Raw genomic sequence first — 26,542 nt, forward strand, 5'->3', positions numbered from 1 at the left:
AAGCAGATCTGTTTGTAATCGCTTCATTGTCTGAGTGCGCCTTTTTAAAAAAAACGAGTGGGCATCTTTCTCGAGACTCGTGGTCTGATTCATAAATAGAATCATACACAAGCCAACGGTGGACTACATAATCTGGGGCAAGTCCTATTTGCTGAGGAAAAAATTGATCCTCTGCTCACCATCTGTGACTAAAGGGGCCTAACAAGACCTGATAAGAGGCAGTAATCAGTTCATCGGCAGCTCCTGCCCAAACACTGTGTGTGTTGTGTGTATCTGCCTGAGGTTGTTCTCTACACAGCTGCAGCACTTATAGCAACACTAACGCTGGAAGTTTAAATTCAAATTGATTCAGTATGTGTCATTTACTTACCCGCCATTTATTTGACAATAATTCCTGAATAGATACCGTGTCCCAACAGAAAACAAAATGGAAGCATCTTTTATGTGAACATAATCTCACTGCAGTTGAGTTGTGACTATAAAACGTATGCATCACAACGAAAGTGTCAGTAGGATATTTAGTTACCGTGACTTATTCTGACAGCCACAGAAATGGGGCAGGAGGGGTGACGTTGTCGGAGGGACCAGCTGGATAAATGTGCTCGGGGAATGTGAATTAATAACGCTCCCCCCCTTCCTCGAGCGATTCTGTTGAGGTGCCCTTGTGCAAGGCACTTAACCCCCAGTGGAAAATAGCAAATAATGGGAAGCATCAAGGTGTGAGAGCACAAAACGTTAGGAACATAAAGCGCTGGGAAACGGCAAACACGTTCAGTTCAACTTCTCCTGGATAAGTGACGGTTAACTCATCCTCGGATAACTTCTTAGTGTCTGTGCAACCACGGAGCGGCCTGCATCACATGGCTGAGTTTCAGTAGGCGGAGTATCCAGAGGGACATACAACACAGTTACTTGTTTGGAAGTTATTTTAAGGTGATACTGGGGGATATAAGGGGCAGCTCTGGGCGATCACCTCCCACAGAAGTGCAGTGGCACATTTTTTGACGCGTTTTCTTCTCCACAGCCCCAGGCCCGAAGCTCCAGCCTGTCCTCCTCCTCCTCCTCTTTGTCATCTTTCTCTCCGTCTCCCTCCTCGTACAGACTGGGCTCCTCCACAGACGTCTCCATGTTTGGGTTGTAGCCCCTGAACGCCTGCGCCTCCTTGTACTCATAAATGGTGGGGAGGCTGCTGCGTAAGCCGAAGCGACGCCGCAGGGCCACAAGCAGCGGCTGCGGCACGGTGAAGATATCCACATTGTTGCCCAGGTCGACCCAGGCCAGGCTGGGGAACTTCTTAGGATCCTTCACCGCATCCGTCAGGTCTTTCAGGATGGCCATCGTCAGGCGGTTGCCATTGAGGGCTAGTATGGTCAGTTTCGGCAGGCAGCCGAGGTGGGGCAGCAGCAGCCGCAAGCTCTCGTCCTGCAGCTCGGTGAAGCTCAGGTCCACAGCCGACACGGCGTCACTGCTACTCTGGAGGTAGAAGGCCACGCGGTGGACGTCTCGGCCAGACAGCGGGATGCCTGACAGGTTGACGACATCACCGGATAGTTTCTTCTTCAGGGTGGTCTTCAGACTGTTCGAAAAAGAGGAGATGAAAACAAATTCATATCACTTTGTTTACAAGTTGGGTCTCTGAGGCACAACATGGCATGCTAATTATTCAGCACTAGCAGTTAGTTTTCCAAAACGGTGTAAAAACAAACACTCTTTACTTAATGATACCGGGGCTATTGATTTTAAAAGGTTCTGTAATGGGGTGCCACAATGTTCCACAAGTACAGGAGAACTGCAAAGTACGCAAATAAAGATAACCGCATCCACCAGTAGAGAGAGGAGAGAGTAGCATTCAATAATGTAAAGAAGAGAATTTGCATTTAAATGTGGGCCGGTCCCTCAAGCAACCAATTCTGTCTCCTGGGCTAAATGTCATTTACTGAAGAGCACCAGCTGTTTCGGGTGTCACTTCTTCCCTGTAAAGCCATCTGTAAGCCAGCTCTCTAAGTCTGTGAGTATGAAACAACCATCAAAGGCCATAAATATATAAATAAATGATTAGAAAACAGAGTGAACAAAGCAAAAAAAAAAAGTTTTGCTCTTCGGTCAGGGCCAATTAGTAACGGATATGTCAACTTGTTTTGAGCTGGGCATGTGTCTGAGGTATTGTGGGTGACACATGAATAAGCCACTTGAGCTGATGAGCGAGTAAAAAAAACAAACAAACATGAGAACTCACTGGTGTGATCTCCTTCTCCAGGGGTGCAACGGGAAAGAAATTCAGCCCTGGAGCCAAGGATGTTAGCACAAGTTTAAAGAACGGAGAGGGCCGGGCGGCCGGTCAAACTTTATGGACTTTTTGACGGTGCACCGGACCACCAATGCAGCGGCCCAGCAAGATTTGTCCCGGTATGCCAGATAGCCAGTACACACCACTGCCCTTCTCTAATGTTGCAGTCAGTATCAGATCCTGTAACATCTTCAGACTCATGATGGACAGTTAAAAAAAAAAAAAAGGATCAATAGTGATACAGAAGAAATGGAGATATTGCCTTTTTCCCCATATATTATTTTTCCTTGTCAAAACCTGGCACCTACATTACCCACAATGCACCCAGACACCTCTGTGGGAAATTTGGGTGTGTAATGCTAATAGCGGCTAACGTATCCTCGCCTCAAGCACAGGAGACGTCTGGTAGTCTCATTCAGTAATGCTAATAGCTTCATATTTATTGTACACACAAGAGTTATATTTACCTTCTCATCTAACTCTCAGCAAGGAAGAAAAAGAGCAAATAAAATAAAATGTTGAACTGAAATGGTAGATGATGGTGGATGGACGAACACACTACTGGGACAAAAATGGTAAGTGGTCTTCTAATTCAGTCCAAATGACTTCAGACAACAGGTGTGAAGTGAATCCATCTGAAGGAAAAATACTACTACCCTCACTGGAACATTGTATTCCCCACTGCCTCTGATAGCACTCTGCAATCTGAAAGAAAATGTCTCGCTACACCACAGAGTGGTTAAATATGCATAGGAGAGCTATAAGGAAGCTGCATGCATGTCACAACGGTAGCACGAGAGAGTAAGCTGCAGAGCATTAGACTCCTATTTTCACTGGTATTTAGACATCTGCCATACAAATGACATTGAGGTGGAAGCTTGGGAGACTTTGTTTAAAATATTACACAAACGGGAGAAAAACTTTGTGTTTAACGGTTTATCCTCTCTTTGTCTTAGTCCTGTCTGCCTGCACTCGTCCCTCTGCCTCCTCAGGCACAGTGAGGATTATCCTCGTATCTCTCTGCTCGCTGGTTTGTCTGGGAGCCGTAGGAATCGTCAGGCTGTGGCTGTGCTCTTTACATCCGTCACCCTTTCTACTCTGTTAAGGGAAAGAAAAAGATCCGTAGCACACCGGGGCGGTGATTCGCAAGATATTGATTTCAGGAGTAGGCTATAATTCTTCTCTCCCACCTTCATATGCTCACTATATTGCTCACTGCCTTTCACTTTCTTTTTCTTGGCCTATTTTCTCCCTTTTATAATTTCACTGTCTGTCTTGTTCTAAATGAGATCTTCTGAAGCACCTGTGCCCTCTTTTATTTTTCTCTTTTGAAAGGTTTACTGTATTTGTAAGTTTATTAAAATGATCATCTCGCTACCTGAGCCTCTACGAATGTATTACAGTTTAAAATATTTATGATGTGAAAATGCTGCCTGTATGTGTTCCCCTCAGCTATTTATTCAACATTATAAGGCTGTTAATAACGATTGTTTTCATTATACATTCATCTGTTTCGACCAATAATGTAATTGTTTATTCCAGTGGTTCCCACGTTGCATCTTAAGGGTTGTGAGATGATTACAGGTTGTTGTTTTTTTCAATTGCTGACATGCATTGGTCAAAACCGATGTCAAAACTCTTCACAAAAGTGGACCAAACTTTGAATCATTTTTCAGTGATTTCACGCAAAACGCCTTCAGAATGATTTAGTTTGAAAACATGGATCACAGAAGACGGGTGTGGGGGAAGTAGAGTGGCAGCGAGAGGAAGGATGTGTGGAGGACAAAGAGAGGAAGACCAACAATGGTGGTCTCTGTTGAGATAATGGCCACAATTATTGATCATTTTGTAAACCATGACCTCTCTTTGACATATTTGGAATTTCAGGTATTCGTTTTGAATTACTATATGCAAGGTTATAGGAAAAATACAGGACATTAAAGCAAATTGCTGCATTTATGATTCATTCTTGTTACACATAATTTAGTACAGTCAATAAAGTGAAAAGGTGTTATTCCTCTTCTATAATTTAATACTGATGTATTTGATAAGTCATTAAAACTTAAAGATAAAAGTTAATGATGTATGTGATGCTCCCTGTTCATGTTTTTTAAGTCGGTGTGTTATGAGTCACAATGTTTCCTTTCTGAGTGACGCTTGTTTTGGTCGAACCATCTTGAGACATGTATGCTAACAGTAAAAAAGCTAACATACTGTTGTTGGCTCTTAATGAACCGCTAAAGAATCCCCAAACTTATTACAATTCATAATGCTTGACCCATTCCTTAAATAATAGATTTTTAAATTGATGTTGATTCATTTTATATCAATTCGACTAATGAATTAATTGACTAACCATGTCAGCCCTCAGACATTATTGACTTTGACTGTAGCGTCTGAAGATGCCAGGAAAGTGAGTGCATCTGCAGCTTCTTGGCCCACTCCTGTGATTCCAGAGGGTTTACTGTCCCCCTGTGCAGCTTCTGCACTTTACTGGAATGAAACGGATTATGGGTATCGACGTTTGTTCTCTTGGACGTATTTACAGGAGGGTTTTCCTACTTGTGCCCTCCTCTCTCACCTGCCAAGTCAGGCAGTCAGTGGCACCGTGGGTGAGTAGGTGGTGCAGGGGGGGGGGGGGGCTTTAATGTGCTTTTAATGAGACAGAGTAAAGACGACTTCAGACTTCCTTCCAAATCCTCTGCCTCCTGACTCCGTGGGCAGAGTTCCACCCACAGGCTGCTCAGCTGGCCGCAGGCCCAGGGGCACAGCTAGCATTTCTAAAGCCACAGTGTACACTGTAGTCAATTACCATGAAACGATAACGGCATAAACAACAAAATGTCTCATCTCACGCCCTCTGATGTGGCTGCCATGCTCGTAGGCAGAGGTCCATATCCTCTTGGACCAGTTCGAGCACAAACGACTTCAAAGGATAGTGTTCTCCCATAAACATGACTCGAAACAAGAGCATCCCCTGCATCGGGACTCATTTAAAAGCAAACGACTGAGGGAAGTCTATTTATTGACATCTCCGGAGAAACCGATACAGCGATCCAGGAATGTAATGGGAGCAGACTCTCATATGTCAAACTATCGGCTGCTTAAATGTGGGTTCAGGCTGACTATCTAATTGTTTTTCATAGATTGTCTTTCCTCGGGGATGTTGTTAACTGTCACGAACTGAACAAGGGTCCTTGCTGTTCTATAGTTATGTAAACCCCATAGGTAGGAAATAAAACATCTGGGCTTTGTGATGTTTAAATGGAGTGCAGGCAAACAGACCAAGCTTACAGAAGGTCAGAACAAAACCTGAGGATGTGTCTTTTAATGAATCGTTTCAATGAAAGTGTTTTGAAATACAGTTAAAGAATCGGTGACACAATCTGTATTCAAACTGCAGTGGATAGAGTTCATAGTGATATTTGAATAACAAATCTACAGCGGCTTGATCTATCTCGCAGGCTGCCAGTGTTGCTACAGAGATTTGCTCAGACAGCCTCGACAAAACACTCGTGCTCCAGTGGTCTCTTTCCACAGCCACAGTAAAAATATGTTTTCAAATTGAAATGTACATTGCTAATTTCAGATAATTTGTGAACTGGTACTTTCCCCCGATATTTACCACATTAAATAAAATGTAGTATATTGCATAAAAAATATTGTATCGAACAAATCTCCACTTGTTAAAGATCTTTAGAAAGGTTTGTCAGACTGCTCTTGGTGTGACCAATGATCTCTTCATTGCTGCTGATGCCATCTGAATTTGCAGGACTTGCAGACACTGCTCTCAAATGGTTCATCTCCTTCTTCTCAAACAGCCAATGAACAGTTACACCTGTTGATTTATGTACTGCCTTTATGAACATGTTGAGTACCTCAAGGTTCTGTCCTAGATCCACTTCTATTTCTTATCTACGTGCTTCCACTTCAATAATACACAACCATAATGATTATTTTCATTGCTATGCTGTTGACATGCAACTCTATGTTGCTGTAAAATCAGGAACTACCAGCAGTCCGATATCCTACAGAGCTGTCAGACTGACATCCTTCAACTTCATTTCATTTGAGTCATTTAACTCATTAGACTTTAATGATACATTTCTGTCTTGTGACTTGTAACAAAACTCTTCAAGCAGCACCACAATCTAAAACTAAAAGAAGTTACTCATTTCCTGTCAGGGCCCTGAAACAGAACTCCGGTTGACATTTATCGAGCTACTTATAGGATTTCCTAAAAATATCTACTGAAACCTAAAGTAATAATGATGATGTAGTGTCTCATCGTTATCCCTTTGTGCTATACATCCCCTGACGAGATGAAAGCTTCTCCATTAAAGGTCAGGGCAGATCCATTGATTTCTGTATTCATTCATTTTGTAACCCACGTCTGGTGCCTCTCGGTGTCAGGTTAGTCTCCGCTCTGTCTAGTTGTCTCTCCTGATGTTACAAAAGTTAAGTGGTCATCATAAGTGCAAGTCTGAAGCTTTCCTGCTTCATCATTCTGCGAATCAATTTCCACTCGAATGCAACCAAACACGTCCTCTACCCTCAAAGAGAGGGAGGGTTGGAGAGGTGAACATTTTAAAAAGGGCTGAGAGGGCCGAACAAACTTGTACATCCTTCTGATACATTGACGTCTTTACAAGAATTGTACAACCCTTCAATATTCTGCCACCAGGGTGAGAGTTAAAAGGAAATGGCAGGAGAAACTTGTAATCTGTCCTCCCACATAGAATACATGTTCCCCTTCATTTACTCTCATGAATCAGTAATATATCAAGAGACAGGGGGAGTGTTATGGGGCATATTTTTTCCTCATGTTCACTTACTGTGGCATTTAATATAACAAAGGTGGTGTGTGTTATAAGAGAGTCTGGTTTGGTAGAATACATTTCCTGGAATAGTTAGATGATTTGGTACCTATTTAATGAGACACTTTAAAAATGGTTTGTAACTAATGGCATTAAGAACAATAATGAATTGCATAATTAGGCTTTCTAGATGAATAATGAGCCAATTAGCTTAAAGTCAAAGCAAGTTGAAGTATTTTGGGGAATACTCTTACTCGCTTTCTTGAGGAGAGTTAAATGAGAAGATCATTACCACACGCATGTATGTAAGTTAAATAGGAAGCTAGCGCCAGCAGGTGGTTAGCTGAGCCTAGCTTAGCATAAAGCTGTATGCTAAATATACAGCTAGTACCAGCAGCCGGTAAGGTTAGCTTAGCATAAATATGTATGTTGAATATTAAGCTTGTGTCGGCAGGTGGTTCATTTAGCTTAGCATAAAGGTGTGTGTTAAAAATGAAGGTAGTACCAGCAGCAGGTTCACTTAGCCTAGCATGAAGATAAAGTTAGCAAAGTCACACCAATCTGGCTACACAAAAGATGCTCTAATTCATGGATTTTCATTGCATTTTAAAATGATCATTAATAAATAATTTACAACATATAAACTCAAGCTTGGTATGGGTGAGAAAATATTAATATAATTTGTATAAATATTTTAGTGATATGGATTTTTCTTGATGGCCTGGTTGCGAAATCTGTGTCCCATATGTTAAAAACGGCAACAATCTGGCCAAAGTGTGTCAGTGTGTCCCTGATCAGACCGGAGATATGTCCAATAGTATCTCAGCTGGGAGGACAAACTCTAAAACAAATTCAAAATTGTCTTTCCACCGAGCATGCAGAGAAACTTTTTTTATTTCAGGGGAATGAAATAAAAGCACTTGAGAAACATTGGATGTGGATGCTGTTCCAGGGACCCGTGGGATTGGTCAGATCAATGCCTGCTTCATCAACGCTTTGGTCTTGACCTGTTTATTCCTTGGATCGATCTAGGCTGTTTCGCCTCCAGGCATCTGTATAATACATTCGCGGTAGTCTGTTTTAGCAGTGGGAGAGCCTGCAAGGGTCTAATGTAAAAACTCATCCTTGAAAAGTGAGCTAGTAAAGAACTGCTCGTTTATTTCTGTACTTTTGTGTTATCTGAATGTGCCTTCAGGAATGTGACTGCGAGCTACCGTGCTTGTTCAACTCAACTCAGTTTTATCCGAGTGCCTTTAGTACAGTTTTGCCCGTGTTAATTAGAATACTTTACAGTCTGAGCCCCAAAAATTGCCTCAACTATATGCAACTGTCACTGATGAAACATGAAAGTGGTGATTGCATACACCATCCGGTGTCCTCCAGTTTCATGGGGATAATGGCACATTTTCTGCGAGGGAAAAAATAGCCCCAAAGCTCATTTGGATTTGGATTAAATTTCAGTGAAACATTTAGCGGATAGGCTGATGAAGGCTTCCTCTATTGTACGTCGTCAATGCAGCAGCTCCGGGCTGTGCAGTGTTCTGACATCTCAAATCAGTCCCTTGATTCTTTGAAACTCTAAATTAGAAGTCTTGGGGAAAGCAGTAATGTTGACGTCAACAAGGAGTGACCTGAGGTGAAAACATTTTTATGTATTGGAAATTTGACAGATTAAAATCTTGGTCCAAATCCCCAATTTACAAACAGCTGCGTCAACTAATCCTTGAAGATGTATAAAGAAGCAAGATTTTTTTTATAAATACAAAAAAAGTGAGAGAAAGTAAAGAGAGGGAACATATGATATTCTGTACACTGCAAAAAGAAAGAAAAAGGGAAGACTTATTTCTTTTGCATATCTCACTTACGTTACTGCTCCTCAACATGGATGTGACATGAATTGCTTCTTATAATATGTGACATCCATCCAAAGATAAAAGCATGTTTGCGCTGATGTATATGTAATGGTTATAAAACCTCTTGGTACAGAATGTACCATAATGCAACTGCGCAGTGGGGAAAATGCAAAATGTGCTCCACGGCTGAGCTATAAATTCCCCCGTGATTGATTCGATGTGACAAACTGGATGCTTAGGAGAAAAGAATACTGCGACAGAACACAGAAAACAGTTTGCATTACATAACTGTGTAGCATGGAGGAGTACGCCTGTTTCTGCCATACCATGTCAAGGCACAGTTATGAAATCCGCATTAAAATGCAGGGCTCCAAACAGATCGAGGGGCTTGATCACTGGGGACTGATCTGTATCTTAAAGGAATGAGACCCACAGATCATCTGAAGCACAAAGATTCTTGTTTCATGTTGTTCTCGAGCAGCAGCAGCAGCCTTATCTCAGATTTACAGTTAGAATACAATCAATGAGGTTAAGAGAGGTTCAATCCCAGGATAAGAAAAAATGAAGTCTTGAAATGCTCTTACATAAAGCCGTTTTAAAACGTCTGTTAAATGAATAACACCTTCAACCTTGTGTTTACCAATCAACACATCTAATCACTGTAATTATGTCATTATGGCCCTGTGCCCTATAGCTGAAGATTGGAGCGATGGATACTGTGCAGCTCTTCCTCCTCCCCCTCATCCTCCAGGATCTCTGTTGGAAGCCCTCAATTATTCATAGACGAGGGTGGTGGCTGGATCTTTAAGTCTATTAAAAGTGGAGGTCAACTAGAAAGCAGATTGAGGAGACTGAGTGCAGCTGGCAGTCAAGTGGAATACTTAGTCTCTGAATGGAAATATAAGCAGAGAAATCAAAACCTTTTAAAAAAAAAAACAGACATCTGGGATTGTGTACTCAAAAATGCAAACTCTCATTTCCCAAATATTCTTTCCCCGTGTTGTCAGATTTTTGCCCTTGCCTTAGGAGTCGACCTTGTAGGTGAGAGGTCAGGCCTGCTGAGTCAGAGTCTGTTCGGCCTTCCAGTGCCCACCTCGGGGGGGTTGACTCTGCTCCAGAAATATAGGTCATACACGTGTCAAAGGCATGTGACACATGGCTCAGGGTACGGATGCCACATGTACAGTAAATGCATCAAGAAAGAATGATCTGGTTATTTGTTCCAGACGAAGCACAGCAGCTGAGTGAAAGACGGGTTGAATCAAGTTGTAGGCGATGGCTTATTATTATTTTATCATTATTATTATTATTATTATTATTATTGTGGGGGCATCCCCTCGAGGTAAGAGCAGTGGTAGACTAGCACAAGGTATTTCTTCCAAAACACTGACTGATATTTCAGTCTAGACCAACCGGCACGCCGACCCTGCCATCCATAGAGCCACACTTCTAGAAATCTCTCCCACATGATTAAAAAAAGCACATTTTCCATCTGAAATGCTTTATGTATGGAATTGAGGGAGTCTTTTCCTCTACTCTAGAACAAGCAACAAAAATATGGTCACACAAACAAATAAATAAAAACAAACGGTCAGGTTTTAAAGTACATCAATGTAGTCATGGCCTGAAAGGATTGGGCAGCAGAGTAAGCTTGAATTCAAAGGTGGAAGATGTAGCGCGTTTGTATTGCTTTGGCTCTGGAAGGATCCTGTTGTGGAGAAGGGCTCAAAATAACAGCGAGGAAGCGAGGTAGAGGGGATTTCTTCAAAGATTAGAGCAAATTAGCGGCAGCAGGGAGAAACTGGAGAGAGAGAATCCCAGCAAGCAGTTCTCTGGTGATTAGCCGGTGAAAAGCCGTCTAGGAATCTGGACTAGAAATATTGTTGAAATGCAGTTGTGAAAGCGGTCACAAGCATCCTGACTACTACACAGACGTCTAAACAAAGTTCCACTGCTCAACCAAATATAGTTGTAGCCAAGATGGCTTTTCACTGGCTAATGCTTGCTGGGGTGTGATTCAGAAATGAGAGGACGGCGTAAGAGCAAAGATGGGGAAAAAGGTGGTTTATCTTGTTGAAGTGGGGAGGATAAGTAAAACTGTGTGTTCAGAGATGTATTAGATTATATTGGGTGTAATTATTCCTCCAAACTTAAACAATGAGAGGAGCATGAATCTCGAGTGAAGAGAGGGATCTGATGCATCTTATCGAGTGCAAATCTGCAAGTTTGGGCTGCAACGTTGTCTGCTGTCTTATCAGGATTCTAGGCGTCGGTATGCTTCAATCAAACTAGTTCTTATCAAGTGTTGTCCTAAGGCTAAAGTGTTTATAGCTGTTACGAATGGGCATGAATAAACCCGTCACAAAGAGGCTGATGTTGCACTCGGCTGTAAATATGAAAAGTGGTGGAAGTAGTTGTGTGAAGAATGTAAAGATTAAAGGTCAATTTCTTCCAATCTTGTTGAAAATTGCAGTCCAGTTGTCTGGTCCAGTCTCTGCCTCTTATCTAAGGGACGTGTTATTATTTCATTGTGCTCAACTCTTCAAATCAAGCTGGCAATGTACTGTTTGCTACAACTCCAATAGCCCTGTTTCAATAAGTATTACGCTTTATATGCAGATAAATAAAAGCATTGAATTGTCTTTTGGACAGCTGTGGGAGGAAAGGCACGTTAGGTCTGGGTTAAATATCAGGACTCAGACAGACTATCAAAGCTCATCCACAGCTGGTTACAGCTGCCCAAACAGCTGCCTCGCTTCACTCTTATCAGTCGGCACGACCTGCACGACTAAATATTAGCAACTAACTAAATCCTGTCAGCTATTCTGCTTATCAGCGTATTCAATGCTGACTCAAATAAAACAAAACAATGCCAGATGCACTTGGATTTCCCTCAGTAGTCAGTAAAACTGAACACTGAATACAAGAATTCAGTCGTCTCCCTGAACCACAGTCATTTCTTTAAATGTACTGAAGACGTCTGTAATAGCTGCTGTAAGAGCCTCACATCAATATCGTGCCTCGCAGTAAAGACAAGCAATGACATAGTATCTGCAATCGGAGTCCGATCTCATCCAAATGTGCGGCAGAGGCAATTTTTATCATCACAAAAAAAATATGAGCTTGATTAATCTGAAAGTCACGACCAAGTACAATAACATTAAAAACTCTACCGGAGACTCGGCAATACTGTGCTTCTTAGAAACCTGGCACATGGCTGCTGAGAAAAAAAATGAAATTGCCTTGATAATATATAAAGTGTGACACAATTTTGCAGTTACAGTGTTATAAAAGCAGCTCAGGCTGGAGTAATGAAGCTTGAAACATGGTTTATGTGTTATCTCTTGAATATTTGCAACCAAGCATATAGTCCATGAAAACCATTGAGGTTGGAGAGCAGGCTGCAGCTCATTTCTACATTGATCAAATAGACTTTTCAATATCACTTGAAGAATTTAAGAATGCAATAATGGCTATATGATAGCTTTTGCATTCCTAAATATGAAGAGATCAAATTCACGATCGATTTAAAGCGAGGCGCAAAGAAAGAGGGAAATGCGTGACTTCTAACCGGCAACCTTGCAGTGATTCCACCTCCCCCCCCCCTTTTTTTTCCTCTCTCCGTCTGATAGAGCATTTCCCCAGAGCCTGGAACTCAAACTGCAGAACCGCTCTGTGTGGCTACTGTTGAGCAAAATGGACTCTCACAAGAAGGAAAGAAAATAATAAATCCCACAGGAAAAGAGGGGAAGAAGAAAATCAATGCGAGGAAGGGATTTTAAAATGGGAGAAATGGAAGGGATGAGGAGGGAAGGGGGAGCCGAAAGGTGAGGGGGGGGAGAGGAGAATAGAGAGAGAGCTTTAATGAAAAGATCAATATCAGAGGAACATGTGAAACCACGTCAACTGTGTCCTAATGCTTCATTTGATCCTAAGATATTCATGTGTTATTATATTCACTGAGAAAAGAAAGCGTAAGTGCTGCTACTGGATTGTTGCAGTAGATGCTGGCAGAGAGACAGAGCTCGCTAATGAGCACACTGGGAGAGTCCGCCTTGTTGTTCTGTTGAGTGTTATTTCGAAATACTGCAACCCAGAGACTGGGGCGGGAAGTTAAGTCGAGCTGTCAAAACAATCTTTCAATCTGGGTTAATTGCTCAGGGAGAGGGAACCTCATGATCATTATTAGAGATCTTCTTTTCACAACGTCTCCACAAATGTAGCTGTTACTTAATTTGAGTTGAAGAGCATTGTTATTTGCTTGCGCGGTATGTCTACAGTCGCTACAATCAGCATCTTTCTGTTGCTCTTTCTTTGTTTCACTCAAGCACGGAGCAGCATCTGACAGCTTGCAGTTCGGTGGAAGTTAAAGGTCGAATCTGGCCCAGACGGCTCAGTTACGCACCTCATCTTAGTGTCTGTATTAGTTTCTTGTTCGCTCCCGATAATTCTTGGAGACGTGTGTGTGTGTGTGTGTGTGTATAATGAAGCAACGATGCCCGCTTCCGACCTCATTAAGGCACCTCTGCAACGGTCATCGTCTGACCTCAAATTAATGTTAATATAACTGTTGAGAGCAAAAATTGTAAATGTGAACTATGCAGATGGTTCAACAGTCACTCAATTTCAGCAAGATGGTCAGACTCTCGATTATAACCACTCAGATGTAGAACTGATGATCTGTTATAAAACAGAGGATCAAATCTCCTGTATGGTTGGCAGTGTGTTGTTTTACACCTCAAAGATACTGTAAATAAAGAGGAATACTCCTACTAAAACATACATTAACACAAACAAATGAGAATAAACTTCTTTTTGTGATAAATTGTAATTTTGTGGGTGTATAATCGCGAAAATCCTGCAAAAATAACTGTAAGAGGACTTCCTCAATGTCCGACTAGTATTTCAGAGAGGCTGTGCGGAGATTAATGAGTTGCGTTGATGCTTATGGTGAGGATGTGTTTACTGTCACAGGGACTGTCCTTCTTCAGAGTGATGGCAGCAGCAAAGAGGACACACTCACCAGGCCTGAGACTTCCTCCTGGGCACGCTCTGTCTCGTCCACTTGGAGTGAGGGGTCAGGTGGTAAATCAGCTGGCGGCAGATCTTGTTAGTGGACTTGAATGAGTCGGTTTCCTACAACACAAAGGGACGAATGATGGACAGCAAATATAAATCTAGTTCAACAAATCAAAACAGTGGCTGTTCGTGAATAAATGCTACTAACACATCACATATTTAAGGGATCACTGAAAGAAACCAATACTTATAAAACTGTATATTTTATATGACAAAGTAACAAGGAGCTGTTAGGGGGTTAAAGTAATTTATACATGCTGGATGTCTGATCTTCCTTTCTTTCTTCCTGCAAACTACAGATGTACTGATTTGCACACAGTCACAGAGTGTTTTTTTCTTGTACTTCGAATACAGCTAACACATAATAATACAAAATAGGGTTAGGGTTATACAAAATAATAATTTATTTTCCCTTTTGCGTCGCTCTTTCTCCATGCCTCTCCTCCCCCTCCTCCCCCTGCCTGCTCTTTTCTCTCTCCCACCTCCGTCAAAGGCTGTAAATGGAATGGGTTGTGCTGAGCAGGGTAAATCTAATTAGTCGTACAACACAACAACAAGAAAAAGGCAATGTGGCGAGAGGGGGAAAAAAGACGGGGCTAATTTACCGTAAGGCGATTAACCATTCCCACTGCCACTTTTTTCCTTTGGTCGACCATGCCTCATACTTCAAAACAATCAGTGCTGCTGTTTCAGCCAGTTGGATGACTGAACACAACGTGAACGCTGCGCAGACTGATTTTACAATGTGAAATTAGTCTTTGAAAATTGTGAATCTGTGGAGTGGAAGGATGGACAGTCACAAAATTCTATGAGCATTCTTAGACGTTAATCACGGGGCTGTAAAGCTGAGCGCGTCCAGATTAAATCAACTGTCTGAAACTGATGACCGTGAGCTTCAAAACACTCACATAGACGCATCTTTTAGTCCTCCAATATGTCCTTGAATATATAATCGAAATAAATATCAGTGTGGTGGAAAGTACTGGGCACAGAGGCTGCTGCCAGGCATTAAATCCAGCACATTGCCTCTCTACACCCTCGTCACGTCTGACACAGTATCCTGCCACGGGTCGCCAGCCAGTCAGGAGGAGGACGCTGCCAGCTCCTCGCTCTCCCTGCAGTCCTCCTGGGCTTTCCCCACCAAAGCAAACAGCGATGAGATTAGAGTTTCTCACAGGTGATTATCATCTGTCTCGGTAAGTAAAAACTAGACCACAGTGACTTTATCTTAAGTCAACCCATCTTTTCCTAAAAGAGACAACTGCAGACCTGAGATAACTGTAATGGCTGTAATGTGCTGTCTTCACCCTCATACCAGAGTTTGAAATGTAATTTGAATTTTAATATCTCGGATTTGTATGCCGTGCTACAAGTGGATGAGCCGGCTCCCAGTCTGGATAAATCATGATTTATGTCTTAAAGGGCCAGCCATTTATTTTATTGACCACACACATCTGAACATATTTCCTATCCATAATTAAAGAGCTTGTCATATTGATTTACAGATAAGACTAATGTTAGACAACTGCATATAAATGATGAATGTTTTCATGCTGTGAAAGGTTTAGTCATGTCAGTAATATCTGTAAACCAATTAGAGGGAGTTGTAACAGAGGAGTTGGTACAACTTGTTTATTCAAAAGCCCAAATTTAAACCCTAATATCTTAACGAAACATCTAATATGCACCACCAATGTACACATTAACAATACGCTGTATAATGCACAGGAAGCTTGAAATAAGATCATTTTTAAGATACATTTCAAACAGGAAAAAACTAAAATTAAAATACCCTCCACCTTGTTTGACCCTATTTCCCCCCCTAATCATTTTTGTACAGTCCCTTACAAACAGTGAGCGGTGTCTGTTTCCTGGGACACATCGGATCAGACACTCAGCAGACTCCGGTTTGATCCCACTGGCCACCTGCCTCCTGTCAGAGCCCTCAAAGTGCTCTCATTAGTAGTGCCAGCGCCATGCTGACCCAAAAGCCTCGGTGCTATAGACCGCGGCTGCCAGCCCTGTTGATCTCAGAATGATGACCACCAGGCACCTGCCCACGTGTTCCGGTAGGCAGGTACTCTCACACACCTGCAGGTCCTGGAGCACAGCTGCTACCATTTGCCAATGCCTCGAAAGAGCACATGAGCAGCAGGAAAGACAGACCGCATGGTGCCATTGCAGAGCCAAACCCTGATCCAGTACCTCCGTTCGGCCCTACCATTGATCCCGTACCTCTCTACAATATGACGCATGCACTTAGGCTTGGCTAATAAAGGTGGACATGTTGCAGCTTGCCTCTCCTCTGTTTACAATTGTGGTCCTTGCACAGTCACTTAATGTGAGGTCTGTAGGTTTCATAATTCATTAATGTAACAGTTGAAACGCAGCGGATCGTTCTGGATTCTCACCCTTTTTGGACACTGCAGGTCCCGGGCGAGACTGAGCAGCAGCTCGTGAGAAATGGGGTCCACCAGGTTGAGAAAAGCTGCGTTCTTGTACAAAATTTCGTTGAGTGACGTTCCCTGGAGTCCCAAATCCTGAGAGAAAAGAAGAGAGAGCCATGTGTTAACTCTTACTAAAACTAACAGTGTGTAGGCGGTCAGAAATTCATTTGATTAAAGCATCCGTGTCTGAGCCATGCTTGATTTAATATTCAAGTGGCATTTCATGGATGGTTTAATGAAAATAGAGTCAACGTTTATGAGCTTTGTTCATCATCTCCTTTCATTTTGCCCTCTTATCACGCTGCGAGGCAAACTGATAAGGTTCTGCTATCAGAGTCTTGTGTTAACAGCCAGTGCAGCAGAAGAGAGGAGGGTGTCTATGTGTGTGTGTGTGTGTGTGTGTGTGTGTGTGTGAGGGATGTTGGGAGTAAAGTTTCAGTAAGCGAAGATAAAAGTGGTGTGGTCTTTCTTCAAATATCACAGTTACTCGAAGACTCCTTCTGGTTCCTCTTATCTCATTAACAGGTTTCAGTTGTAGTTTTGGCCCAAGGGACTTTTTATTATTTTCACAAAACACGTCTCTAAACTGTCTTAAGGAAAATACGTTCTGATTATTGCACTTCCACTTTCTTTTCTTCAGCATTCATAAGATAAAGATTGTGTGATGTGAAGGACACACGCCCGGTTGTTGATTACACTTGTATCATCTTCAGGTTGTCTGTGTTTGCGATGACAATGTAAATATGTTGCATCTTCAGGTAGAACGTTGAGTGCTGAGGTGTCGTTAACAGCCGATGTATAAGCCTCACCAGCATGCGGGCAAAGATACAAACACACACACACACACAGGATCAAATGAACAACAGCAGGGAAGACGTGAAACTGAGCAAATGAAACAAAGAACAGAAAATAAAAGGTTTGCGAGTAAGACGGTTCAAGGAAATCTCTTCTTTTTAAGCATTACGCCGTTACAAGATTATTTCCTCTGCTCATACATGCTGTTGTATCATTACTGCTGCTACTGGTGAACAAACATGTTTGTGGACCATCGTCCTCTTGTGACACTGTACAACTAGAAGCTGAGGAGTAAATACTTTCAGATGTAAATGAACTGAAAAGCTTTCCAAATAGCAGGCTGGAGGTGGAAGCAGTGTGAAACATGCTCTACACGCTCTGACAGGCCGAACACTTAGGGGCACAGTCGAGGCAAAGAGGAAAACTCCCATCAGCATTTTCTCCTCCTCCAGCTTTTGAGTTGATTTATTACAGCGGAGCTCTGCGGGATTCCCTGACGCTGGACTACCCTCCAGACCCCTCTCCCTTCAATAAACCTCATTTAGCACAGACTGACGGCACCACATGTGCCCATAAATGGAGGCACAGAGGATTTTGAAGATTATATTGTGATGATGATGTGTGTTATACGTACAGTGCAGCTGCAGCATCAGATGTCAGTGGGATTTATAGCTGAAACGAAGCCCATTTTTAAAATACACACAGAGATCTGATCCTGTGGATTCATTTGGCTGATTCCAAATGAAATGTTTTCCTATTTGTCACTGCCAGGATGCCTGTGTGCCCTCAGATCCCACTACAAATGTCCTCGTGAAAGCTGCGTATCTAATCTGACGTCTGTCTCGTCACAAAAACTCTGAATAAAGCGACGAGCTCCGAACCCGCAGAACATCATCCCACACATGCAGTTCATTAGAATCCAATTACATATATTGCACAGTGTGACAAATCCAGTCCCACAGTTTCCTGCTTGAGTTTAGGAAACCTGTGGCAGCTGTCAGGTGTCCAGTTCTGTTTACTCACATTTTAGCATTAGATGTTCTTTACAGGTTTTGACGAAATGTTGTGACCTTTTAAGCAATCATATCAAATTAAAGGCAAGAGGTCAGAACTGCATGACTGTCTTGTGAATAAGGACTGAAAAGCTGAAGATTCACGGACACAGATGCCTGGCCAGCAGCAACTAGCTGTTGGCAATTATGTCTGACAAGCAGTACGAGGTCAATATGTCAAGACGTATAAGGAATATTGTCTTCTTCTACACTTAAATATGAACACTGTGAGTGCTATACTTGATAATGAATTTAGCTTACCACAGTCACATTAGCAATCTGTCCCTTAAATAAAGGGGAACTTTCTGTACACATTGTACTTCTATCCAATTTTCCAATTTAAATAAATCCGCATTTTATTGAAGTATCGTTCGCTATTTGCAAAGTGAGTCTCCAATGTTCACTCAAGTACATTTAGCAAAGTGACTTTTTTCAAATGATCTTAATTTGTGGGAAGTGTACCAGAAGCTCATCTTTTTAATGGAATAGTTTGACATATTGGGAAATATGCTGATAATCACTTTCTTGCTTCGATAAAAAGATGAACCATCTGGCAAGTACAATACTACAGCCAGAAGCTTGTCTTAGCTTAGCTTAGCACAAAGACTGGAAACTACTAGTCTCTAAAGTTCACAAACAAACAATATATCTTGTTCATTCACAGGTTGGCAGTGTTCACTGGGTATGGCCAAGAAATAGTCTGACACACTAACCACAAGTACATCGTTTTTACATGTTTGAAACAAACAGTTTAAAACATAATAATAAGTGAGCTTTTAGAAAAGCTGGGAGGTGGATTTTGCTTCAGTCTTTATGCTAAGCTACGCTAACCTGCTGCTGACTGTAGCTTTATATTTACCCTACAGACATGAGACAGGTATCAATCTTTTCATCTAACTTTCAGCAAGAAAGTGAATGTGTGTGTTACCCAAAAATATCGAACTACTTCATTAATGTGGGTCGTGTAACTTTTATTAACTTATTCACTTTCATGGAAGTTTGCCTTTGATAGCATACAGAGAGGCAGACAGGCAAACTCCAACACTAAACCTATTGGATGAATAATGATATAATCACAGAGGCACCGCAGGTTTTTTGTTGATGCCTTTTAAGTTGAAGAAAATAAATTAATAAAATATGTGTGCTGTGACAGCTATAACCTCAGACTTCATACACTACAGAGAGCCCCTTAATCAGTGTCTTCTCCATCGCTGCACATTGGTTACTCAGTGTGCATGCTGTAGAGTGGAATTGATATGAGTATATATGCTGATTCTTTATTTATTAATGTAAAATATCGCAAACTAATTAACTTAATGGCCCAGAGGGCCGATCTGCCATGGCGATGCAGCGTAGGGGCCCGATGTTATTGGCTCCTCTTTGTAATAATTTCCTTTATGTGAAAGAAAAATGCTCCAGCTTCCATCATCTCAAGGGGATTATCTCCAAATCCATCCGTCTCTGAGAGGAAAATCTGCTTCTCTGCTGGAGAACCACAACAGGAGATCTACTGCTAGTTTATCCCCCCCTGTCTTGGAAGTATTGTTAGTCAGACGCTTGGCTTCGGCCCCAACGACATACACCAGTAGCAGCGCTCTGCCTTCACCTCGCTGAGTGATGGAGAGCGTGTTCGTGCTTCGTGAGCAGTTTAAATGCAGAGCTATGGAGAAAGCTGTCCCTGCTCACCACTGACATGTTGATCTTTACGATCCTTTTCAGTATGACGGACCGCAGACACCGCTTTAACAAACAGGTACAGCAACGTTGAAGTCTTACAGGAAGACATGCCTGAGTCAATTCCCTCCTGCTTCACACAAATGTGAACCTCTATACGATGAAATTTAAATTCACCCCATATCTATCACATGCAAAATGGATTCTGTGCAGCCTATAAGAGATATCTACAAATCTGTCTTCAATTCCGACTTGTCAGACACCCGTAGCTTCTCCTCAGCATTGTTTCCTGCTTTAAACCTGCACATGTAATTTATTCTACGGCACCGTACAGATGGGCAGGGAGTTTGCATGACAGGGAGCCCTCTTGATCAGAACTGCTTTTGTCTGAACTTCAAAACTGCTCTCCTTTGATCAATGCACGGCTTCCAGAAGGCAGTGGAAAGCTCAAGCTGAGCTCTAAAAACTTTGGATAAATCCTCAGAAAGTGAGGATTAGAGCAGGGGAGGTGTTACATGGGAAAAGGCTTAAATGCATGAAATAAACATACCTTATATGTTGCGGGATATGGCGCTGACAACAAAGGAGTGTTTGAACAATGCCGTGCAACAGGGGATAGAGTAAAGCATTTAACAACACCACATTAAAGTATCAACTGTGTTTGTGCTTCTTATGTGGATTTAAATATTTATAATGTATTTTTAATCCCTCTTATGTATATTTCAAACCTCCTTTACACAGGAAACTGGCTGAAAAAGACAGCATATATGCCTTGCCATTCATTTGTGTTAATTGCTTAATATTTTCTTTTACCTGAAAAAGACCTTGCTAGTATTTATTAGAAAAAGAAATATGGCAAACATTTACTTAAGGTCATAAAGTTTATCACATAGAAAATAAAAGTAACTTGAATTGGTTTCGGTGCCGGGCTAACATATACTATCCTCAGTGTTCTGTGTGTGTGGAGCTGATTGAATATATTCAGAGCCTGAGCTGGCTTCCTCCTAGCCATTCCCTTTCAGACTAAACAGGTGGTTGATTTAAAGCAGCATCTCATTGTGCTTCTTTTCCCCACAGGAATATTAAAAGAAGCCATAGCGTTTATGTCAATAAAGTTATGAGAACTTGCAAAGAGTAGATGATTAAATGACTTTTTAAAACATTAACTGACACCTGCAGACACACCTGCTCCCTGAAAAGTGCATTTTCTCCAATGAGTGACAGCTGAGCTTTGTATATTAAACTACAGCAGACACTTCCAGTATATCTGTGCAGGCAATATGTCAGGTGTATTGAAACAACTGAATAAACTGATGTGATATTAAATACAAGCATCTTACACTAACACATACACTCGTTTCTCAGTAAATATAAAAGTCAATATTTTGCAGATAAAAAATAAAATGCCTCTTAGCTCGTTTAACTTTTTGCCCACGTGCTCATCAGTACCCACTTACAGCGTCAATTAAGCCACGTTTCCAGCTTTAACAAGAGGCTACAGACGGACAGACTTGGCTTGGCGCATGATCATGATCCAACAATAATGTCAGCCCTTTACCTTTCTCAGCAGTTTGAGCACTTCGGCCGCTTGCTCCATCCTCTGGTCCCGGAGCAGCCTCTGGATTTCCCGGATCCACGCCACCCGTCCGACATATGGGCTGTGGTTGTTTTTGCGCAGCATCCCCGGGAGCTTGTCGGACTTGAGCATCAAGGAGGTAAACAAGAAGTCTCTGCCGCCGCTTCTCTCGCTCTCTCCCTGGTTGTCATTCCTCTGGCGTCTCCTCTTGGACACTTTTGTTTCCAGATCGAGACTTCTCCGTCTGGTCAACTTAGAACCCATCACTCCCTGAGAGGATGCGTCGGTGGTGGCGAGAGGGATTTTACAACACGCAGCCAAAACATCACACTTTACTCGCGCCCGCGCAGTGAAATAGCACTTTAAAGTTTAAAGTAGCAGTATCATAAAACAACAACGTGTGTGTGCGTGCGTGTGTGTGCCCGGTCTCTCGCCGTCGTCCCCCTGTCTGCATCCGTCCATGCACTGCCTGAGCACTCTGGCATCCTTTGCTTTACTCAGCGCTGAGTGCGCTCCTCAGCCAATCAGATCCGGATTCTCCGCACAGACTGAGCGCGAGAGTCATGTCGGAAACTGATCTCAGTTTAGTTTCACAGGACGCGCGCGCAACGCACATAATGTTAATTGGAAACTGAGTCAATCAGAGAGATTTGACCTGTTTAATCCATGTTGTTATAGCCTGCTGTATCTTATGCAACGATATCTTAACTAGTAATATAGAAATGTGATAGATATAAATCGATAGATGCTGAATAATAACACTACAACTGAAACCAAAAGATATGAAACATTAGGATTTTTAAAGAGCAGATGAAAACATTAAAGCGGACAATAAAAGATATTCAATTTAAGTTAAGAGCAACTTAACATCGGCTGAAAGTCATACAATTCACTTCGCTGCAGTGATGTATGAGTGTACTACATGATGCATCAGTACACTGTGACATCACTGTTGGGTGTGGTTAGAGGTGCAACGGACTTTAAAACTCTCAACAAGGTGAAACACTGCTTTTATCGAGTTACTCTTTATGACTACATCTTCCACCATGACTTAACGGAACCTTCACTGTCTTTTTTTTTTTTTTTTGTTCATTCGTAAAACCAACAGAAATTGGAAAATAAATGCTCTGTGATGGTTGCTCTGGGCACAGGAATGTTGACATCAGGGGGGGGCTAAGTGAGACAATTTACAGAGTGAGACTTGCATCGCTATTTAATTCAACCTCTAAACTGCATTCACTGTGATTGACACAGATGCATCTTGTTAACCAAATAAAAGCGTGGGGTGAATCTGTGTCTCTGGTCAGTGAGTAGAGATGAGTTAGGGCCCGAGCTTTCACTGTCAGCCCTGTCTGATATAACAGCATAAGCTCTTAACAACCCCTAGTGGGGTTGAGTGCAATAAGTCGTACCACCTCCCAGCCTAAAGGCAAAGCCATGGAAACAGTAGTGATGCATCCCAATCATGCTGGTACTAAAGTCTAATGGCTCTCACAGGCTCTGTCTGGATTGCATGATTTCACCGAACACCTCATTCTCAGGGTCGATGATCTCCTGGATTGTCAAGGTTCATATTTTTTTTGTTGACACTGGATTTGAGGAAAAAACTGCATTCTCCACAAAACAAGGTTTGTACCAATTTACTGTGTTTCTTTTTGGGTTGTATGGAGTCCTCATGGGCAGGAGTATGATCCTTCCCAGTGAGAGACCGAGCAAAGAGGGTTTCATTTACCTAAACTATGTACTGTACACAAAGGGGAACATGGCTGAGCAGACCATTTTTTTTAAACAAAGGGACAACACAAAGACAAAAACTAAACGAAACAAAAAAACAAACAGGAACATTTTAGTATAAATATTTAAGCAATAAACCAAAACTAACAAACTAATATGCTCTAAAGAAATAAACAAAATCTCTAAACTGGAACCCCCCCCCCCCCCCCCCCCCCCCCCCCCCCATGATGCCAGCACTTGGTACATTCTGATTGGACGCTTCCTGTATTTAAGAGCTCTGCTTTAAGGGGTGCATCATTCGCTCAGGCTTGACAAGATTGTTCCTTCAGCACCAGCAACCACCCTCGGCACTGGTAACTCAAAGAAATGTGAACTACAACAAATGTAGGCAAAGTTAACTGAAGACAAACTAAACCATGTGACCTTACAGAAGTTAACTAAATGTGCCCCTACAAAAATACACTAACGGACTGCCAACAATGCTGAATGAAGCATGATGTCTGAAACAAAAGCAATGTCATCATTTATCTGTTTGCTGATTTATGTGCATAAGTTCAAAAGGGCAGCCAACTCAATGTAGAGAAAATGAACTATTAAGTGTAAACTATAAAAGAAAATGAGCTGCGTGGCACCAGGTGAGGCCATCTCATTCCTCCACTTTAAAGTAGTCATGTGAACACAAACCATGATCTTTTCCTCACCACAGCATCGTCAGATCAGAAAACTGTATTATTTCTTAAATGTTTTTGGAAGACGCTTACAAAACGTCACACTAGAGGACATTTGAGAAGTTTAAAGCAACTCTCTGTGAGCCCGTCACTGTTTACCGTAAACTTGACCTTTTATCTCGTGTCTCCAGACGTATGCAGCAAACTCCGGGATGTTTTGGTGCAGGAGGTGACAGAGTTGACAGCCAGAAGGACACTCCGAGGAGCAGATGTACAGTATGTTGGAAAGGAATGTTTCACGATATTTAGTATCATCTCAGAAGCTGCTCATTTTGCTTCTCGCTGCATGAGGTACACCAGTGTCACTCTGTGGTTTATGTGCCTACAACCATTTTATATTCAAGGTGAATCCTGTGAGAATAACGTGACGTTGTCTTTTACTCTTCATGGTGGTGGCGTCCTCCAGCAGCCGGTGTCAAGCCAAATGTGGGACTCGTACATCTCCGTGGAGGTGTTTCGTGGCTCGGCTTACATGCATCCAGCATAAGAATTGATTTACAGCCTGTTGATTTTCGTAGCACAGCACAGATGTGTGTTATATGATCGGGCTCTGACAAGCATTCTTTATATATACCCGAAAAAATTGAAGAAGAAGAAAGGGGCAAACTTGGCAGCGCATATCATGAAAGTTGCTTTGTCAGTGGTAGCAAAATGCAAACAGCGTTCATTGAATAAAAGGAGGAAATCAGGAAAATGGAGCAGTGCAGCTGCTTAGCAGATATGGTCCACTTCATTTAAGTAAAACAGTATTCCAGGATGGTTAACCGTGTTTTGTCAGCTTGTAAGTGCCCAGATAAGTGTGGTGTTTTCCTACATAGCATGCCTGTCTATAAGGTTCTGTTTGAAATGGAGCTATGTAACCAACTTTGGATATTTAGTACAGTTGATGGGCTACAGCTGTGAAAACACAAACAATAAGTGTTGCTGTTATCACAGCTGTAACTAAAAGTCCAACTCACGGACCAAATGAGTGAAAAGTAGACTGCATTCATGGAGTCTCCTTGGATGTTGCTGTAAGAATTTTTGTATTGAAAGATGAAAGATTTTTGCTGAAGTAGAAAATGTTCTTGCAGCGCCAGTGCTTCCTTCTTTAAAAAAAAAATATATATTAACCTGAGTGACTTATAACTTAATCATAGCTATTTGATTGGGAATCAAATTCAAGGCCGGCTGTCAGGGCTTTTTCTCAAATTACATACAGTCCATGCACCTCCTTGAGTGCCTTCAGGCCATCTGAAGCTTAAACTAATTCGATTGTCCGCCAATTTTCTCTGTGAACCATTTTATGGTGCAGTCTAGGAGTTCCATCCCAACCTCGGAGGGTCAATTCAAAGGGGGCTTTTAATCGGTGGGGGTAGGTATTCTGGGATAACCTGGTTTAGCTGATTCTGGGGTCCCGGTGTCAAAGTTGAGTCATCTTTCCTGTCCCTGTTGGCCTCCACCTATTGGCCTGGCATGCTTATTTAACTGACCCTTCTCCTCCAGCTCTGCACCCTTTCACACTGTTCCCCTGCAGTTTGTTCTTAGTGTTCTTTCCTCCCCCTCATGGCAGATGTGATCTTCTCCCTCGCAGCCCTGAAAGCCTTCATTTTCCCGGTGAGGAGGCACTTTATTTAAAACTTAAATATCAAAGGTTTTGTGAGCCGTTGCGTCAGAGCGGTGAAACGGATCCCTGCTGTCATTTTGTGAAAGTGTTGACTACCTAGAGTCATATGTCATCTATTCGAGATGAACCACCAGCAAACCACTGTTAATCTTTGCCGCAGATAAATAACTACTCTTCCAGCAAATCGTTGTTTCCTCTCAGGTTCAGGCTCGTGCAATTGCTTCGTGGTATTTTGCAAAGTTATGTGAAAATTGAGTACAGATGACTAATTATTTGCGCGATAACTTGAGTGTCGTCTCAAGTTGTTACGTCTGTGTCCGTCCCCTTCTCCCCTTCCTAACACAAGATAGGTGTTTTATGGCGGGGTGGGTTGCAGTGGTTCTCCAACTGTCGAGTCTTGGCCAATCAGCGTTAAGCTGTCTACAGCGTCTATCCCTCTGTTACAGTTTATGTTCCGTTACTGTTCAGACTTGCTGGGTTAAGTTAACGTCCACTGCATGCTGAACTCTGTGGACTGTTAGTGTTCGTCATTATCACGATTTAGGAGGAAAAAACGTAACGTGATGAAACATGCCCCCCTCATCACACTGTACACACTGTTCACTGTGATGACCTCAGCCAGTGGACAAACAGTCCCAACAGTCCCACGTGCAGTTAAATCACAGCTATTATTTTACTTTTAGAATGCTACATTTTTTAAAGCTCATATTTAAAATAAAATGCTCCTGGTATGTGTGAAGCATATCTGTACTCATATCTGTAGTTTTCCACAGGTTGCAGTTTATTGTTATTATCTTGGAAAGATATTCAGTGCAGAACAGGTTAATTGCAGCCACAATAAGCAATTTTTTGCCAAATATTAGTTAATTTTTGCAAAGATTGAACTTTATTTGC

The 26,542-nt window shown here is 42.1% G+C and overlaps 1 protein-coding gene across 1 annotated transcript; it reads right to left on the minus strand.

The window, feature by feature from the left end:
- Positions 1-969: 969 nt before the first annotated feature.
- Positions 970-21,844, minus strand: lrrc75bb (leucine rich repeat containing 75Bb). Its single transcript, XM_076104065.1, has 4 exons — positions 21,563-21,844; positions 16,448-16,576; positions 13,981-14,093; positions 970-1,576 (listed from the first exon to the last, which is right to left on the minus strand). Exons 1-4 carry the CDS (start codon positions 21,842-21,844, stop codon positions 970-972), a joined length of 1,131 nt encoding a protein of 376 aa, XP_075960180.1.
- Positions 21,845-26,542: the final 4,698 nt, after the last annotated feature.

Source organism: Anarhichas minor, unplaced genomic scaffold (assembly GCF_050575085.1).
Source record: "Anarhichas minor isolate MPS153535 unplaced genomic scaffold, ASM5057508v1 ptg000002l, whole genome shotgun sequence".
NCBI classification, from domain to species: Eukaryota; Metazoa; Chordata; class Actinopteri; order Perciformes; family Anarhichadidae; genus Anarhichas; species Anarhichas minor.